This window comes from Lepidochelys kempii, chromosome 4 (assembly GCF_965140285.1).
Source record: "Lepidochelys kempii isolate rLepKem1 chromosome 4, rLepKem1.hap1, whole genome shotgun sequence".
Taxonomy (NCBI): domain Eukaryota; kingdom Metazoa; phylum Chordata; order Testudines; family Cheloniidae; genus Lepidochelys; species Lepidochelys kempii.
Window position 1 is genome coordinate 50,356,537 of NC_136383.1, and position 18,932 is coordinate 50,375,468.

The following is an 18,932-nucleotide window of genomic DNA, read 5'->3' on the forward strand; positions in this document are numbered from 1 at the left end:
TGAATGCATCCGATGAAGTGAGCTGTAGCTCACGAAAGCTTATGCTCAAATAAATCGGTTAGTCTCTAAGGTGCCACAAGTACTCCTTTTCTTTTTGCGGATACAGACTAACACGACTGCTACTCTGAAATCTATAGTCAGAGATCCCCTTTGACCATTCATTAGGTTAAGCAGCTTCTGGATGGGATTCAAAACTTCCAAACAGAGATGACAGCTGTAGCTAAGCAGTGCTTGTTTGGGGTCCGGACTTTCCAATATGTCTCTTCCCTCTATAGAAAAACATCCCATTTTAGAATAAAGGAGAATCAAGGCTATGCACTTGCTCAGTTTATTAAACACCATTTTTTTCAGGGACTCTTATTCACTTCCCTCAATGGATTTGTGGTAGCAGCTAATACTGACTACAAAACAATAAGTGGAATTTATCACAAACTAGATGAATGGTTTTGAGCTCTTCCATAACCTTTCTAGGACTATAAAAGTAAACGCTTCATGCTTTGTGTCTACTGTTAAAGTTGCTCGTTGCCAATATTTGTACTGAAGAACAAGGCACAACACATCATATTCTGTTCTCTGCTGGTAGCTATTAAGTAATTAAAAAGCCAAGACCCAAATAGTCATTTAAGGGTCAGTCAACTTAAAATCTAGCTAGTTTTTAAAATTTAAAGGAGATTCAGATGTTCAAGTTGCTTCTAAATCAACTTGTTTGTAGCTTTATAACTATATATATTTATTTTAATTAAATGTTTCTTTCCTGTGTTACTGAGGAAAAGATCTACTCAAGCCAGGAGAATGGGGAAACTGTAACTGAAAGCATCAGAAAACATTATTTTTCTTTGATCTATTAGTTATGATAATCTTAGGATTTACTTGTGACAATTACATTGAAGGTCAAATTTGAACATACAAGTATTAAAGTTTGCTGTGCCCATTTGTAAAAATACTTTCATACAATTAAAGCTGCTAGAGTAACAGCTTTGGAGTTTTCAGGTCTTTATTCACAGAACAAATGCAATAGAGACAAGAATGCAAAGCTCCAGTGGTTGAGATAACAATAGATCTTAATCATTATCTTGAGGATCTGCCTTTATGCTCACTCTCTGGACCTATTCATCCCTTTGGCTCTGCTACAACTACTAGCAAGTTTGGCAGTAGTGTTTACTGCATTAGTGATGCAGATACCGCTGCACTTACAACCTAGACTGAAACCATCAAGTCCATTTAACATAAACCAGCAGCTGGATGCAACCTTCAGTCACTGCTTCTCTAGCCTGGATTTGAACCAATATTAAAAAGTTATTATCCAGTCTCCTGAGATATCCCCATTAAACATACACTTCAAACAACGTAAAAAAATAATTATACCACCTTAGGTAGAAATGTGATTTCTGAATAGTCCAGATCCAGTTAGAGTCAATACTCAAATATTTTCACCTGCATTTTAGTTGCTTAAAGCCTGCAAATCATAGAAATGTAGGACTGGAAGAGACCTCAGACAGTCATCTAGTCCAGTCCCCTACACTGAGGCAGGACTATGTATTATCTGACCTGTTCTTAATCTCCAGTCATGGAGATTCCACAACCTCCCTAGGCAATTTATTCCAGTGCTTAACTACCATTACAGTTAGGACGTTTTTCCTAATTTCTAACCTAAACCTCCCTTGCTTCAATTAAAGTCCATTGTTTTTTGTCCATTCTCAGTGAATAAGAACAATTTATTACCCTCCTCTTCATAACAACCTTTTACACACTTGAAGACTTATGTCTTCCCTCAGACTTCTCTTCTCCAGACTAAACAAAACCAATTCTTTTCAATCTTGCCTTGTAGGTCATGGTTTCTAGACCTTTAGTCATTTTTGTTGCTCTCCTCTAGACTCTCTCCAAAATCTGCATTTTCCCAAAGTGTAGTGCCCAGAACTGGACACAATACTCCAGCTGAGCCTTTATCAGTGCTCATTGGAGTGGAAGAATTACTTCTCATGTCTTGCTTACAACACTCCCGCTACTACACCCCAGAACAATGTATGCTTTTTATTTCTGCAAAGTATTACACTGTTGACATTTATTTTGTGATCAACTATAACTCCCAGATCCCTATCCGCCGTACTCCCTCCTAGGCAGTCATTTCCCATTTTATATTTGTGCAATTGATTATTCCTTCCTAAGCGTAATAGTTGCATGTGTTCTTATGGAAATTCATCCTATTTATTTCTGAGCATTTCTCCACTTTGCCAATATCATTTTGAATTTCCAATCGTGTCCTCCAAAGTGCTTGCAACCACTCCCAGCTTGGTATCATCCAAACTTTAAGTGTACTCTTTATACCATTATCCAAATCATTTATGAATTTAAATAGAATTGATGCAGGACATATCCCTACAGGTCCCCACTTGATATGCCTTTCCAACTTGACTGTGAACCATTCATAATGACTCTGAGTACGCTTTTCCAACCATTTGTGCACCCATCTTATAGTAGATTCACCTAGGCTATATTTCTCTAGTTTGTTTAAGAGAATGTCATGAGGGCCAGTACCAAAAACCTTACTAAAGTCAAGATATATCACACCTACTTCTCCCCCCAAAACACAAAGCTTGTCACCCTGTCAAAGGAGGACATTAGGTTGGTGTGATATGATTTGTTCTTGACAAATCCATGTTGGCCATTATTTATCACCTTATTATCTTCTAGGTGCTTATGTATTGTTTGATTTACACTCTTCTTTCTGGGTACCAGTGTTAAAATGACTGTTATATAATCCCTGGGGTGTCCTTATTCCCCTTTTTATAGATAGGTACTATATTTGCCCTCTTCCAATCCTGTGGGATCTCTCCTGTCCGCCACAAAGTTCTCAAAAGTAATTGGTAACAGCTCAAGGACCTGGTTGAAGAGATCTTTAAGTATTAGGATGCATTTCACCAGACCCTGCTGATTTGAAGTCATCTAACCGATGTAATTCTTAATGTGTTTTGTCCTATTTTAGCCTCAAATCCTACTCCATTCACATTGATCACTATTTTAGTCATCCCATCACTACTAACCTTTTTGGTGAAAACAAACAAAAAGCATTTAACACTTCAGCTATTGCTGCATTTTCTGTTGTCGTCTTTCTCTCCTCATTGAATGATGGGCCCACCTTGTCCTTGGTCTTTCTCTTGCTTCTAATGTATTTGTAAAATGTTTTCTTACTACTATTTATGTCCCCTACCTAGTTTAAGCTCATTTCATGCCTTGGCCTCTTCAGTTTTGTCCTTACATTGTTGTGTTTTTGCTACTCATGATGTTCATAATTTAACTTCATTTTCACATTTTGTAGGATTTTTTTTTTTTTTTTTTTGAGTTTCAGATGGTTGATGTTCTCCTGGTTAAGCCAGTGTGATGTCTTACCATACTTCCTGTCTTTCCTACACATTAGGATAGTTTGCTCTTGTGCCCTTAATAACGCCTCTTTAAAAAACTGCCAACTCTCAACCATTGTCCAGCTGAGAAGTATTAAGTGTCCCAACTTCCTGAGCACACTGGAGTTCTGCTGGAGTGATTGCCATTTGAAACAAGTCTTATGTTGAAAGTTCCAACCTTCCACACATTAATATCAACTATCACAATGACGTTCTCCTGAAGTTAATGTAGAAAGTAACCCCTAGAAAAGTCACCATAGAGACCCACAAGGCATCACGCATCTTGGTATTGATGTCCACCCTGCTATTAAACAACAAAGCCCTAAAGCAGTAATGGTATTACCCCACTATACAATACACTCGGTTCCAAAACCTGACTGCCTTCTTAGCCAAAGGGTAAGTAATAAGGTCAATCTTCTCTCTGCTCCAATGATTCAACTTCCATTCTTTATGAAGGAAGTGGGCAGGGATGTCACTAGCTCGTTCATAACTATTATTCCAGGCCTGGGTCAATTGAACCCAGATTGACAGCCACTGCAACCCTTAACATGATTATGACTTAGGTAAGTGATTGATACTAGGATCAGACCTGTCAAATACCAACTAATGACCCAATTTTGCAGTTACAAGGCCAGTGCACTAACCCTATAGCACCACAGAGCAGAGTGATTTTTTCTAGCCAACTCCTTAGCTGTTGCTAGCCTAAGAGGTTTGGGCTAGGGACTAAAGCATTTATCGGAATTTGTGTTCCACCCAAGAGTACTAGCCAATCAGAAATTAGTACACATTGACCGGCACTTTGTATAGACACTGAGTTGTTAGTGATGGTATTGTAAATTACCAGAATTAGGTGCATTTTTGTTTGACAAACTATGAAATACCTCAGGGTGAATGTAGAGGGCAGGAGAGTATGTACCAAACCCCCAAATATATGCGGATTAGATGGTCATGTTGAAAGAGAATGATGTTAACCTAGCAACAGCTAGGCTGGGTTCTCTAAGATAGAATTATTTAGAGCATTAAACCACTTCACCCACTATAACATTAAAATCTTATATGAATTTAACATCCATTTTCTTTAAAAGTAGCACACTGGAATTATAGTCATGCTTTTTGGGCTACAGCTTTAGTTAGTATTTGTTCTTGGTCCTATGTACTTAACAGACATTATATACAAAAAAAGCAGGACTTATAAATGAATATCCCTTTTTCCTCCAACCAAGGAATTAGGACCATAACTCCCCAGTAGAACTGAAGATGCACAGAGATGCTAACAGTTAAACAGGAAGTTGTAGCACTTCACAAATAGGACTGGCTGTTGTGAATAAAACTCCCATCATGTTAAGACACTGATGAGCACAAGCCAGAAATCTAATTAAAATTCTGTTTTATTAGGTGTCCATTGATAAAACATAAATAAGATTTTTTTAAAAAAACACAAAACTGTTTGACAGCGGCATTTCAAGTTTTAATTCCAGACATTTTAGCCTGTTCCCCAAGAAAGATGGAAGAAGATGGTTGAATATCCAGTGCAGTCTACAGAAGTATAAGAAATTATGTCTAACCATAAGTGGCTCCTTCATTCTAGTATAACTTGCTTAAAAGGCAGAAAAAATACAAGTTATATTTGAGAAAAATATAGATGTATTAACAAACATTTTAAAACATTCAATATGATTTAATATTTGAATGCGCAAAGCTAGCACTAATAAATTGAAGCTGCAAGACAATTCCATTGTCTAGATTAAAATATGGATCTCATCTAAATGCTGCAGAAGATTGGTTCATACATCCCAGAAGAGATGAGGTATTTTAACTGTGCAAGATCTAAATCAGCTTAAGAACCTGTAAGATCTTTTCATCCACGAGTGCGTAGACAATTGCACTGCCATCTTTGTTGAACTTTCTGTGCATTCAGTAATTCCGTGTTTAAAGAATCCAAGAAAAAGTGCACAGATTTTGTTTTTAAAAAAGTCTTTAAAAAGGTAGCAAAATATAAGGTAAGGTCTCCAGTGTATTAGCATTAAAATTCTTAGTCATTCTTCAAGCAAGTCTGATATAGGGAGGTGGTTTGGATAGTTCTTCCTCTGCATTTAAGTCTTGATCTGGAAACTGCACTGGGGCATTAAAGATTCTGTTCCCATAACCTATGTGAGGGGGAAAGGAAAAAAGACAATATCTCAACATACTGTGGCTGCTTGGGCCAAATTACTTTGTTTTCAGTCACTATCAGGATTTGGCTTGTAATACATATTCAGTAGATGATACTGTGTGGAATGATCACCTTAAACCCCAATGATCTATCTAGGAGTTGGAAGGGAGGAGAAAGTTACTTACTTTGCATAGTGCAAACCAGTTCCACAGTCTGCTGCGGATCCTCAGCAGGTTGTAACCATTCCTAGAGATGAGATTTATATTTATTTTTTCATTGCTAGTCAAATATGGATGTTCTTAAGCAAGTTTATAATCCAGTTTAGAAATTATCCTTGAAAGTAAACTTTGAATTCGTATGTACAATAGAACCTCAGATTTACGAACACCAGAGTTATGAACTGACCAGTCAACCACGCACCTCATCTGGAATCAAAAGTACAAAATCAGGTGACAGCGGAGACAAAAAATAGCTTACACAGTATACTGCCAGGTTAAACTACTAAAAAAAGGGAAAGCAGCATTTTTCTTCTGCATAGCAAAGTTTCAAAGCTGAATTAAGTCAATGTTCAGCTGTAAACTTTTGAAAGGCCAACCATAATGTTTGTTCAGAGTTCGTAACTCTGAAGTGTTCATAACCTCTGTTCCCAAAGGGTTCATAACTGAGGTTCTACTCTAGTTTATTTGAAACGAGGCTAATTTTAATGTACTAGATTTAAATTTCATTATCACCTTTTCTCCCAAAGGAGGGCATAGTTTAACACGTGGAATTAAATAGTGACATTCACCACTTTTGATTTAAATGTCATTTCTGACATGTATATATGATAGACTGATACTTTATACAAATTCCTTTTCTTGATATGTGATGTAGTCAATTTTTATTTATATTCTGATAAAATAGGAAAAAAATGTGATTTTGTACAAGTTGTTTATTGAATCCACTAGCAGTCCTCCTTCCCAACACTAAATTTAAAAATCAGGAAAGCGAGCTAGAGAACTGGAGTCGCAATATTCAGAGAGATTTTATAATAAACAGCTCAGATCTTAATGAAATCCGCTTGGTCAATTATAGTGCTGGTCGAAGGTTTTCAAAGTGTGCAGTTTTTACGCAAGAGGGACAGTTTTCCTGAAAATTACTCCTTTGTCCCTGACTGGCTCTACTGTAGTACATGCGCACCGACAAATAAGCTTAGCGAGGTATTTAAATTTAAATCTAGTACGTTAAAACACAAGAAGTGTTACTGGTATGTGTTTGGGATGACATTTTACTCATAATTTATGCAGATCATCCCAAACAAGTACTAGTAAAACCCTTATACCTCATGGTGGAGTTTGTATTTGCTATAGTTTACAGGAAGTGCAGAGTTTAAAATTAAGGGGTTATTTTATTCATCGGTTGGTACGTCAATTGCATCTGTAAATCAAGCTGCCCTAATACAGGCCTCAAAAGGAAGAGAGGTGATTGTTAAGACACTTCAGAAACCTCTAAAATTGTTCTAAAATGCCTTTCCATATCTAGCATTACAAGTCTGATGTCTTGTGATCTACTAGGACTAGGAAAAAGGTCTTAGAGCATTAGGACGAGGCATCCCCAGCTCAAAGTCACAAAGGCACATCTTACACTCTGGGGGTTTAAAAGAAGATATCAGAACTTCTGCCTTTCATCGGATCAGGGCTGTCCCACATCTCAAGGCCAAAGTAATTTTAAGGAGCTGGGGGTGGTGGGGGAGGGAAGGAAGCAGGAAGCTTTGACAGCTCCATTTTTGAAGAGGGAAAAAAGGTATGGCACTTTGACAATTTGAATTGTTAGAATTAGCCATAGTGGGGCTAGATGGCATAGAACTCAGATAAACCAGTCAGATAGATGACGAATGCATTTACCCTAATCCACACAGTTTTCCCTATGTACCACATGTGTCATAAATATAAAGGGAAGGGTAAACCCCTTTGAAATCCCTCCTGGCCAGGGGAAAGCTCCTCTCACCTGTAAAGGGTTAAGAAGCTAAAGGTAACCTCGCTGGCACCTGACCAAAATGACCAATGAGGAGACAAGATACTTTCAAAAGCTGGGAGGAGGGAGAGAAACAAAGGGTCTGTGTCTGTCTGTATGCTGGTTTCTGCCAGGGATAGACCAGGAATGGAGCTTAGAACTTTTAGTAAGTAATCTAGCTAGGTATGTGTTAGATTATGATTTCTTTAAATGGCTGAGAAAAGAATTGTGCTGAATAGAATAACTATTTCTGTCTGTGTATCTTTTTTGTAACTTAAGGTTTTGCCTAGAGGGGTTCTCTCTGTTTTTGAATCTAATTACCCTGTAAGATATCTACCATCCTGATTTTACAGGGGGGATTTCTTCATTTCTATTTACTTCTATTTTTATTAAAAGTCTTCTTGTAAGAAACTGAATGCTTTTTCATTGTTCTCAGATCCAAGGGTTTGGGTCTGTGGTCACCTATGCAAATTGGTGAGGCTTTTTATCCAACATTTCCCAGGAAAGGGGGGGTGCCAGTGTTGGGAGGATTGTTCATTGTTCTTAAGATCCAAGGGTCTGGGTCTGTAGTCACCTAGGCAAATTGGTGAGGCTTTTTACCAAACCTTGTCCAGGAAGTGGGGTTCAAGGTTTTGGGAAGTATTTTGGGGGGGGAAGGACGCGTCCAAACAGCTCTTCCCCAGTAACCAGTATTAGTTTGGTGGTGGTAGCGGCCAGTCCAAGGATAACAGGTGGAATATTTTGTACCTTGGGGAAGTTTTGACCTAAGCTGGTAAAGATGAGCTTAGGAGGTTTTTCATGCAGGTCCCCACATCTGTACCCTAGAGTTCAGAGTGGGGGAGGAACCTTGACAACATGTGATGCAATAGAATTAGAAACTATGTTCAAAAAGTCAGCACTTACATACCATTCCAGTTACACCGTCATAACATGAACAACGTGGAAGACTTCGGCAGCCCATGTAAGCAATAATTAGCACAATGAAAGCACTGCAGGTAGATGCAATTAACATTGCTACATTGGCTCCTTTGACAAGTTTATTAAGCACAAACTTCTGAAACAGAAACAAAGGAAATGTCAGATGGATAAACAATGCAGGCTTCAACTTTAACTTAACTTCCAAAACAATGTTTTGACTAGTGACTGAAATTCTTATCTGTAGTGTATTTACTCTTTCCATTGTAAAATCTTTCCTATTCTTTTACATGTCAATGGGGGAATACAATAGTAGTTTTTAGTATTGAGGTACTCCAAGTACTTCTCATTTAAGATTAATTCAGTAACATCACTGATGTCGATGGGAGACATTTCCCTTCTGTATTTGTGTATTTCTTTGTACTACCCTCTGCAGAGGCAACAATAATTTCTTATCCATTTTGTACTATATAGTCAAGTTTGAAATTAATAGGCATTTTGTTTAAAGTTCATTGTATTTAACACCTTGTCCCAACACGAGTGCATACCAACGTTGACTAATGTCAGCTTTGGAAATTGCTGTACCCTTTGCTGCATCAGTAAATACTGAAGGACCATCCTCTTAGATCAGTGGTCTCCAATCTTTTTACACACAGGATCACTCTTTGAATTTAAGTGCAACCCAGGATCTCCCCGTCCCCATCCCCCTCACTCCCATTCGCCCCCCCCCCCGCCGCTCTCCATCACTTGCTCTCTCCCACTTTTGCTCACTTTCACCGGGCTGGGGAAGGGGGTTGGGATTCGGGAGGGGATGCAGGCTCTGGGCTGAGACTGAGGGGTATGGAGTGTGGGAGGGGGCTCCAGGCTGAGCCTGGGGTATGGATGCAGAAGGGGATGAGGATTGCAAGCTCTGGGAGGGAGTTTGGGTGCAGGAGGGGGCTCCAGGCTGGGGCAGAGTGTTGGGGTGCGGAAGGAGGTGTGGGGTCTGGGAAGGAGTTTGGATGCAGGAGGGGGAAGAGTGGGTAGGGGGTACAGGGTGCTGGCTTTGGGAGGGGGGTCAGGGCAGGGGATGCAGCATGTGGGGTGCTGGCTCCGGGTGGGGGCTCAAGTCTGGGCTCCTGCCAGGTGGCACTTACCCAGTGGTTCCCAGCCGGTGGCGCTGTGGGATTGCTGCTAAGGTAGGCTCTCTGTCTGCCCCATGCTGCTCCCAGTAGGGAGTCAATGCGCCCCTGTGGCCCCTTGGGGCGGGGGGTGCACTTGGCTCTGCATGCTGCTCCTGCCTGCAAGCACCACCCCTGCAGCTCCCATTGGCCACAGTTCATCATTCCCAGCCAATGGGAGCTGGGGGGGGGGCGGTGCTTGCAGGCAGAAGCAGCACACAGAGACCTCTGCCCCCGGCCTCACCCCTCCGGGGCTGCGCTCGCCACTTCTGGGAGCTGCATGGGGCCAGGCCAGGCCGGGAGCCTGCCTTAGTGGCAGCCCTGCTGCGCCACTAGAGATCACAGTTGACTAGGAGAGTCTCCAGGATCGACCGGTTGGTGACGAGTCAACTGCCTTACAAATCATCTTGTTCTACAGTGAGACACATCACACCTAAGCAGCATGACATCAGAAAGTTGGCCTGCAGTGCATGGGTCTATTTGCATTTTTTTCATAAATATATTAATCCCAACAAGCTATTATTGGTACCAAAAGGATTTTGTATCAAGAGACCAGATATCAGCAGAAAATTTGCAAAAGCAAGTATCTAAATGTCAGCACCTAAATCTACGTCTAGGTACCTAAGTGGGCTGATAATTCAGAAAACGTTTACACGTTTTACAAATATGCAAACTGAGGTGCAGAGAGGTTAAGTGACTTGCCTAAATCATATTGCAAGCTTTGATGGAGTTGGGACTCAATTCTTTCCTCAAACCCCTAGACTATACTGCAGTTTAGTGAAGTTGCTGAGTTATCTTGTCGTTTGTTTACATTTGAGTCCCCAGTTTGTTTTATAGTAACTCAAGCCAATGGCATCCCTTCCTGTCCCATTCAAAGTTATTCATTGTTTGAAGTTGGGACAGATATTCTAATTTCTCAGTACTTCCTCGCACAATGGGTCTCAGTCTCAGTTCGTGTTCCTATTTGTCTCCATAATCCAATAAAACTGTATGAATAGATTCTGTGGCCAAGAGGCTAACGGTTTCAGATCAAATCAAGTTAGAATGTTGACAGTTTTGATCTTAACTCTTCCTGTTCTAATTCTCCTACACTCAATTTCATATCAAGAACTGTCGGTACAAACTCTCCAGTTATATAGGCTACATGCTATAATAGCCACCAAGTACTCCCATCTCATGGGAAACATCTCCAAAGCATTTATGTTCTACAAGGCAAGAACCCAGATCTTCACCACTGAATGTTCTCTCTGTGGGGAAGACCCCATGTTCCTAACATATTTTGACCACCAGGTTCCTTGCTACTCCAAATTGATGTCTCCTAGGATAGGAGTTCGGTATCTTAAGAATTTCCACATCAGAGGAAACCAGTGGTCCACCTAGTTCTGCATTCTCTCTTGGACGGTAGCAAGTACCAGGAGAAGATTATACCGTGATTCTTCAGAGAATCACAGAGCTTCCTGCATTCAGCAATAATAAACTGATTTTAGAATTGTTGGTGTATGCCTAGTTTGCACATACTGAAAGGAATTGCAAAGCCTGGATTACATTCCTACAAAAGGAAGCACAATTTTGTCACAAAATACTGCCACTTACCGTATGAACAACATGAACTGGCTCATGTGTGAACATCTCATCATCTTCACCATAGCTTAAAGTTAGGGAAGCATAGACAACTACAATGATGATGGCACAACAAGAAAATATAGAAGCTAATATCATTGCATTCACCTGCATAGGAAAAAATTCAAGGAAAATATGGGAGTGGGGACAGGAAGAGTTAGTGCATTGTCTATTTTTCCTTTAAAATTAATAAGCCACTCTGAAATATATTAACAATCAAACTTGAATAATTTCAAATGCTCTGACCACCACCCTTAATGCTGCAGTGATTGTATTCTATTGAGGCTGGTTTGAGAGATAGACTGAAGCCATGTGGAAGCCCAGTGACTTTGCAACAAGATATCAGTGCATCAAGAGCTCCCCACAATACTCATTACTGTGTTTACCAGTTGTTTTTCTACTCCCCTCTTAAGGGATCCACAAGTCAGGAATCCCTTCTCTAATTCACTTCCTTTTACAGAAAAAAAAGTCTACCTTGCCCTCCAGGTCTCTCTTTCCAACTTTGAGTTTTTGATATTAAGAGGGGCAAAAATCAGGATCATAATAGAAAATCATTTGCAGCAGCTCCTAAAGCTTTATAGTGATAGATCGGTAACAAAGGACAGTAGCAGGAAGAATTATTATGAAACCATAGTCAAGTTCAACATGTATCTCCAAGCCACTACCACCTCTATATTATATATGCCCTATAATCTCAAATCTTGACCACAGAGATGTTTGTCTGTTAAAGCAATTAGATTAAGTAAAACCCCAAGGGTCTTTTAGCAGTTCACTCATTTACAAATAAGAACATATCCTTTTGGAGTTTAGCTGGCCAGAAAGTCAAGAAGCAAGCTCTTTACACATTCCATTTTAATTCCTATCGTACTATATAGTTCAGCAAGCAAATTAAATTTGTGGAAATATTTCTCTAGTACATTCAAAAGTAACTGCTAGAAAATACAGAGCTTGAAGGAATCTAAAATCAGTTACAAAAAATCACATGTTCTGGAATAACTGATCAGTAAATGCTGCCAGAATTCTCATTTTTCTACAGAATTTAATACTGCTACATAGAACTCAGAGTGAGGATCTTGCAGCAAGATTTAGCACCAAGTACGATAAAGTGAACCGGGCCACTACCAACTTAATGTTGTTTACAAAAGATGTATCTGGTCACCCCTTCGCCTACCCCTTTAAAAAAAAAATTCTACAAACTTACAAGAACTGGATTTTTTTTCTGGGAAGAAAATAAAGCCAGAATTCCAGGAATACCCATGACCTGCATGTGAAAAATAAACAGATTATTTTGCAACTGGAAAGAAACCATGCTAACCAGTTATGCTACTATATTGGGTATGACAAGTTTCAGAAAATATATTCCATAAGGAGCCATTTTAAATTATAAGCACTTAAAGTTATTTAAGTTCATAGTGACCACACAGAACTTGAACCTTTACACCCCACTTTATAAGAAGAATGAGCCTATGAAGAGAGCAGACATTTTATGCCACAATAACTGACGTGGTTTTAACAGTGAAGATCCTGGAGTTTAAGAAATGGCATTCTGTCACTTCTTTAGAAAATGAAACATTCTGAGAGTGAAAGTTAATATAAAATTAGCAGTTATTCCAGCCTTGCTTTATAATTTTGGAGTCAGATTTCACATTTCAGCAGCGTTACATTTCCGCTAGTGTGAAAAGAGTGAAACTAGCACATAATATTCCAGGGAACTAAGGACATTTGCGTTTGGAAAACAGACAGCTCTCTTCAGTACAGGAAAACTTATCACCACATGTCTAGCAAAATTTATCACATGTGTCGACACATTTATAAATTATATAGTAGTTTAAATTTCATCAACCTTTATAGCATATGCTGAAGGTATTACAGAGAGACTGTAGATAGCTGTCCACTACCACAAGTTTTGATGCTCTCCCTAACTTTGCTAATGCTCAGCTAATCCACCTGAAATATCCCATGTATACTCCTATCTTGAGAATGTGTATAGTGGGCTGGGGGAGAGGCATATGAATTGGGAAGGCATTTATCAAAGTAGTATTTTGCCATTTTAATATTGGTTTGTCATTGACATGTCATCTTAAGCGTCTTGGCCGAGAAACTCCAAGCTTGCTTTCTTTAACTGGACTCAGCGAGGACTGGTTTCTCTGACTATTTTTGGTTAAGCCTGTCAGCTATTTGAGTTATTTAGGCTGATTTTGTAGACCTACAGTCACAGTGTCTGCAACAGACTATTCATAACTTAAAGCTTGCCACTACCTACCTATCCACCTACCATTGGTCTGGAATTTCTGTTTTCTAAAGTTCATTCCATTAGGCAGCCTTATTCGGCTTAATTTCTGGAAATTAGGACATTTTCTGTCATTTATGTAAATATGGTAACATCAGTCAAAAATGCAAATCAGGACATTAAGTTACTTTCTAAAATCTCCAGTTTTCTGAACTTTCAGTCTTTAACAGCAAGCCAGTGCCAGCATTGGAACCCAGATCTTCTGATTTCTGGGTACATTGTTCTTCAGTGTCAATCACTGTGACCCTGAATGGGCAAACAGATGAGGATTGCAAGCACAGACCTGCTGAAGTCACAGATGACAGAGCAAGGCTGTATTCTGGCAATCCCAGTTTGGAGCAGCAGAGACCAAACAGTTCTACTACCCTTCATAGTGTCCCAGAGACCAAGCCCAAAGTGGTGCACTCTGGTAAGAGTGACAAAGATGAGGATGGGGCAGAATATTGGCCAGGTAGGGCTGAGGTAAAGGTGGCAAGCCTCTTGTTTCAGGACTTAAGCTTGTCTAACTAGTAGAGATCAGGATGAGACATAATTTGTTGGGTGATTATCTTACCGCTAAGTTCTTACACCTTCCTCTGAATCGTCTGATGTTGGCCACTGTCAGCGACAGGATTCCAGACTAGATGGGCCACAGTCTGATATGGTATTGCAACTCTTGTATTGACAACCCCAAGAACAGCTTTGAAGCTGCGCAATAGCCAACATGTGCCAAGGCACCAGTGAGCTACTAAAAAGTTGCGTACTCCAACATACATTAGTAGTTCTCTGCTCCTTTTGTGAAAGGAAAGAAGCTATGACTCAGAAGGTAGGTATGAGTCCAGGATGAAAGAGGATGCTTTGGGTCAGCAGCTTCCTGAGTAAATTGGCTGGAGTACATGGACAGTGAGGAGGGGAGATCTGGGGACATGTGAGGAACAGGGAGAAAAACTAATGAGTTTTGTACTTCTAATATTTTGTTTGTATTTTTAGGCACTATGGAACAGAAACATTCCCCTAATAAAACTTTATTAAATGTGAACTGATGATGTCAATGTGTGCCAGTAACTTAACGGATAAAATCTTAACATAAAGGTGCAGTAAAAATAATCTGGTGGAAGTCAAGAAACTCACAAAAAGGAGCAGGGAACTACTAATGTATGTTGGAATAAGGTTATGTTTACCCTCAAACATTGGAAAGCATGGAAATAAAGAGTTTGCATACACCCAATGTACCTTATATGGTGGCTGCACAAGATGGCAGGAACAAAAGAGCAGAGTTAAAGTCGTTTGTGGTACCCTAGTGCAATAGTTTTCAAACTTTTTTTCTCACGACCCAGTTGAAGAAAATTTTTGATGCCCGTGACCCAACGGAGCTGGGGATGAGGGATTTGGGGTGTGGGAGGGGCTCAGGGTTGGGGTGTGGGGGTGAGGACTGCAGGGTGGAGCCAGGAATCAGGGGTTCAGAGTGTGGGAGTGGGGCTCTGGGCTTGGGCTGCGGGGGGTTTAGAGCTGTAGCAGAGGGTTAAGGTGCGTGAGGGGTTCAGGGCTCTGGGTGCAGGAGGGGGCTCAGGGCTGTGGTAGCGGATCAGGGCTCTGGGATGGGAGTGCAGGCTCTGGGCTGGAGCTGGGGGTGAGGGGTTTGGGATGCAGGAGGGGGCTCCAGGTTTGGGGGGGGCACTCAGAGCATGCAGACTCTGGGGTGGGGATGAGGGGGGTTCAGGGCACAGCGCAGTGTTGGAACAGGTAGGGACCAGTTTGCGTTAGCTGGGAAACACCGCCTATGGGACTTTTAATGCCCCGGTCAGCAGTGCTGACCAGAGCTGCTGTGATCTAGTGCATTACATTCCGGGAACCAGTGCTGGGTTGCGACCAACAGTTTGAAAACCACTGCTCTAGTGTACTTTTTGAGGAAACCTTTCTGGCTTCCATTCCCATCCCCCTCTACATCACCTCTCCTGCCCTCCAACCTTAAACCCATATTAAAAGATATGCATCTTTGGGTTATCTACACTTATCTAGAATGAAATCCTGGCCAAACTGCAGTCAATGGGAACTCTGATAATTACTTAAATGGGACCAGGATTTTACCCCCAGGGTACAGTTTATTTAAAGTTTTACACAAGTTGCACTTCAGTAACCTGACAACCTGCTCTGACTAGATAACAGAGAACCTATTCTTCAGAAGCAGTCGACAGACAGACAACCCAAGAAGGCACCACCACCGTGCAGCAATGACTCCTGATCATATTATGCTGTAGCAATGGTATGTTACTTTTGAATCGTAGGAATATTTTCATACGGGAAACCTTATGAATCTGAGCTGCTCAGAACACCTATAAAGCTTTGATGCAATTATTAAGCTTTCATCCCTAACATCAATGAAACAGTGCTGCCCCTAATAATAAAGTTAAAACCAATTAGGGTATTGTTGTACTCTTACTGCAATTCATTTTCAGTGAAAAGTTCAGCTGTGTTATATGGGCACCGAGTCAATCTTATGAAATGAAGGGGTCCTCTGTGTCCCACCAATACATTGAAGCTCAATACAATCATTAGCTTTATACAGTTTTTTTTGGTTACAACTTTTAAAATGGCAACTCTCCACAGCCTCATTTTCTAAATCATCCCATGCCTGATGAAATAAAAGCAGAATTACAGTGTGTCTTGTTATTCTAGTCCTCGCTGAAGGTCTCCGCCCCTCACCTCGCAATATCCCCAAATCTTTTCCCGGTGCCTCTCCACTCTTGTGCTTTCAGAGCAGTGGACAAATACCAGATTCCAAGAGAGGTGCTGGAGAAGAGTCAGCAGAAGTTCTCCCAGAGGGAGCCATAACCATAACCATGAACTATAACCCCCAATAGGATAAGTAAACAGAAAAATAAGATATGCAACTTTACCATTCCAGCCCAGACGGGTGCTCTTGTTTTACTCAGTGCTGTTTGTGTTCTGAAGGTGCCATCCATTAATCCACTGATGACACACACTGTAGCAAAGGCTATCTGCAAGAACCCCAGCACAACCATACTTTTCTGGTTAAAGATGAAATATCTGTAGCGATCCATTATAATGAATCCACACGTGAACTTGTGTGTGTACACACTGTGTGATCTTAGGAAGAAGCACAGGGATCCTTCAGGAAGAGTCAGCCTAACTGTTTTTCCCTAAACAGAAGGAAGAAGGTGCAAGAGGATTAGCACTTCAACAAGCATCATCTGACAAATTGCTGACATACCTTGCCATTAATAGCATGAGGATCTGCTATAATAGCGCAGCGTCAAACATTCAACTTTGCCATGTACATGGAACTTATCTTTTTATGGTTGCCAGAAGATGTGGGGAAAAATACAAGAATGAGAAAAATGGACGTCAAAGTCACTCGCACCACAAAAGCTTTGTTTTTAAATGCACACAGTAAGGTGTTTCTGGATATAGAGAATTACCTAGACAGATAAATCTTTCTTACAACCTCTGCTGCAATTTTTTTCCCCTTTAAAATTATCAGACAACCAGTAGAACATGCAAGATCCAGTTTATTCTTAAGCTTTGTTTAGAAGCCAGGTTTTGTTCCCTTTCAGCAATGACTTGAGTGGTCACTCCTTGGAGCAAGGATCAGGGATTATACTGCTCTAGTGTTTAAAATAAAACTGCTAATAACTTTGCTATAACAAGATTCAGATTGTAGCATGTTTTCAACATTTTAAATGTATTGTCTCCATATTAAAAAAAAACCTAACTGTTGCCCCGGTATTACAAGCCTATCCTACTGTACGATTTAGCAATGCTTAATACATTTAAAAGGACAGGATTCCAGCTAGTTCATGACCTCCAGAAGTCCAGGGTTTAATCTGCTACTGTCCTAACCTCACTACAATTAAATGACATTAAGGAAGCTAAACATTTAAAGAAGTTTAGATGCCTCATATGAATACACACGTTAATGACATTTCAGCCTGGCAGCTTGCTGTAGAATAACATTAGTTGACCTTCCTAGTCGTCCCCACAATACACACACAAATAAAGAACAGGTTCGCAAAAGTTCTCAAATTTTACAGTCCACATTTTGACAAAGTCTCATGAACCTCCTGTTCACAGTTATGCAGAGTACATCCCATTCCTCTGACAACTACAGTAATTACTTATGTGGACATTTAACATTAAGAAAATAAGTGCTAAAGCTATCTCAGTACAATTCTGTAACTGAAAACACAGAGCTGACCCATGTGATCAGCCTCCTCTCTACTTACAACCTGCAAGAACTCCGTGGTCTACAGTTGGGGAACTTCATTTCTGTAAGTCTTTGCTTTAGCTCAGTACTTCCAAACCAGGAAATAAACATGGATATTTGTCTGATCACATTCATATATATTCACCAACTATCATAATGAAACCTACAGTAAGGACCTGCTCCAGCAGCAATTCTTAACAATTCTACAGAGCCTACTTTAAACAAGGTTTCCAGTATAGTTTAGTTTGACCTTCAGAATCCACCACAACTAGACAACTAAATTTGGTCATTCTGGGAGCATCAGGAATACTACTGTGAGAGAAGCTGAAAATGAAACTGGTGCATTGCTTACTTCGTAATTTTCAGCTCAATCAACATTACAAAGTTGCCGTTTTAAAAATCTAAAAGGTGTTAACATAAGTAAGGAATATTTTAAACCTAAGGACTTTCCTTTAAAGGAAAGGCACTATCGAATGATACAAACTATCCTTCTTGTCCCCAACACAGCGAGTTAGGCACATGGCTCAACATTTCCAGTCCCCACTAACCTAGGAATGGAACTGGGGGGAGACAGTGGATTCTCCTACAGTACAAAATATTATTGGGCCTGACTTATTCCCCCTTTAGCGTCAGTTGAGAGTGGTAAGGCATATGATAAGTTAATTTTGAAGAGGATCTTAAAATGGTGGTGCTCATACCAAATTGTTATCAAGAGTATAGTGCAGGTGTTTTGGACATTTATATCATGTTGTTAAAAGATTAGTCAAAATTTAACTTGGAAAATGTATCTTTTTAACAACATACATCTTTAAACAAAACTTTTTAGCCAATCAGTAGTGATGCCGAATTGCTTCACCCTACAGGTTTGATTTTTACCCCCAGTATTTACACATATTAAAGTCAACAACAAAAAAGAAATTCAAAGGCTCACAATCTTTTTAACATATCTTGTTGGCCTAGGTGCTAGGAGTGTCTCCAATAAGTGAGATTTTAAGGCCCTGGTATGCCTAGACAATTGATTAAATCAGCTGTCCACTAGGTTTTCTGGCTCTTGTATAGAAAAGCTTTACTTCCAGAAGAGAGGCCTTCCAGCCTGGAAGAGTGCCACCCACACAAACAAAATGTTCGTCTAGAGTTTAACTCAGAATAAAGCAGCCTATCCAACATATGCTAAACCTTACTATACTGAAAATCTGTTAAT

General features: G+C 40.1%; 1 protein-coding gene across 3 annotated transcripts in view; it reads right to left on the minus strand.

Annotated features, from left to right (window-relative positions):
* Positions 1-4,844: 4,844 nt before the first annotated feature.
* SETD7 (SET domain containing 7, histone lysine methyltransferase) overlaps positions 4,845-18,932 on the minus strand; it is a 56,653-nt gene continuing 42,565 nt past the window's right edge. For 2 of the 3 annotated variants that reach the window (XR_012158572.2, XM_073341171.2), the window contains one exon: positions 16,546-16,667. Coding sequence is in view for 2 of the 3 variants with exons in the window: in XM_073341171.2 (XP_073197272.1) it covers positions 16,649-16,667 (19 nt within the window). In the remaining variant the exon portion in view is untranslated. Of the gene's footprint in view, positions 5,546-5,735; positions 5,797-8,449; positions 8,597-11,210; positions 11,346-12,438; positions 12,499-16,403; positions 16,668-18,932 lie in introns of those variants that run through there. The other variant, XM_073341168.2, reaches the window with a different exon arrangement.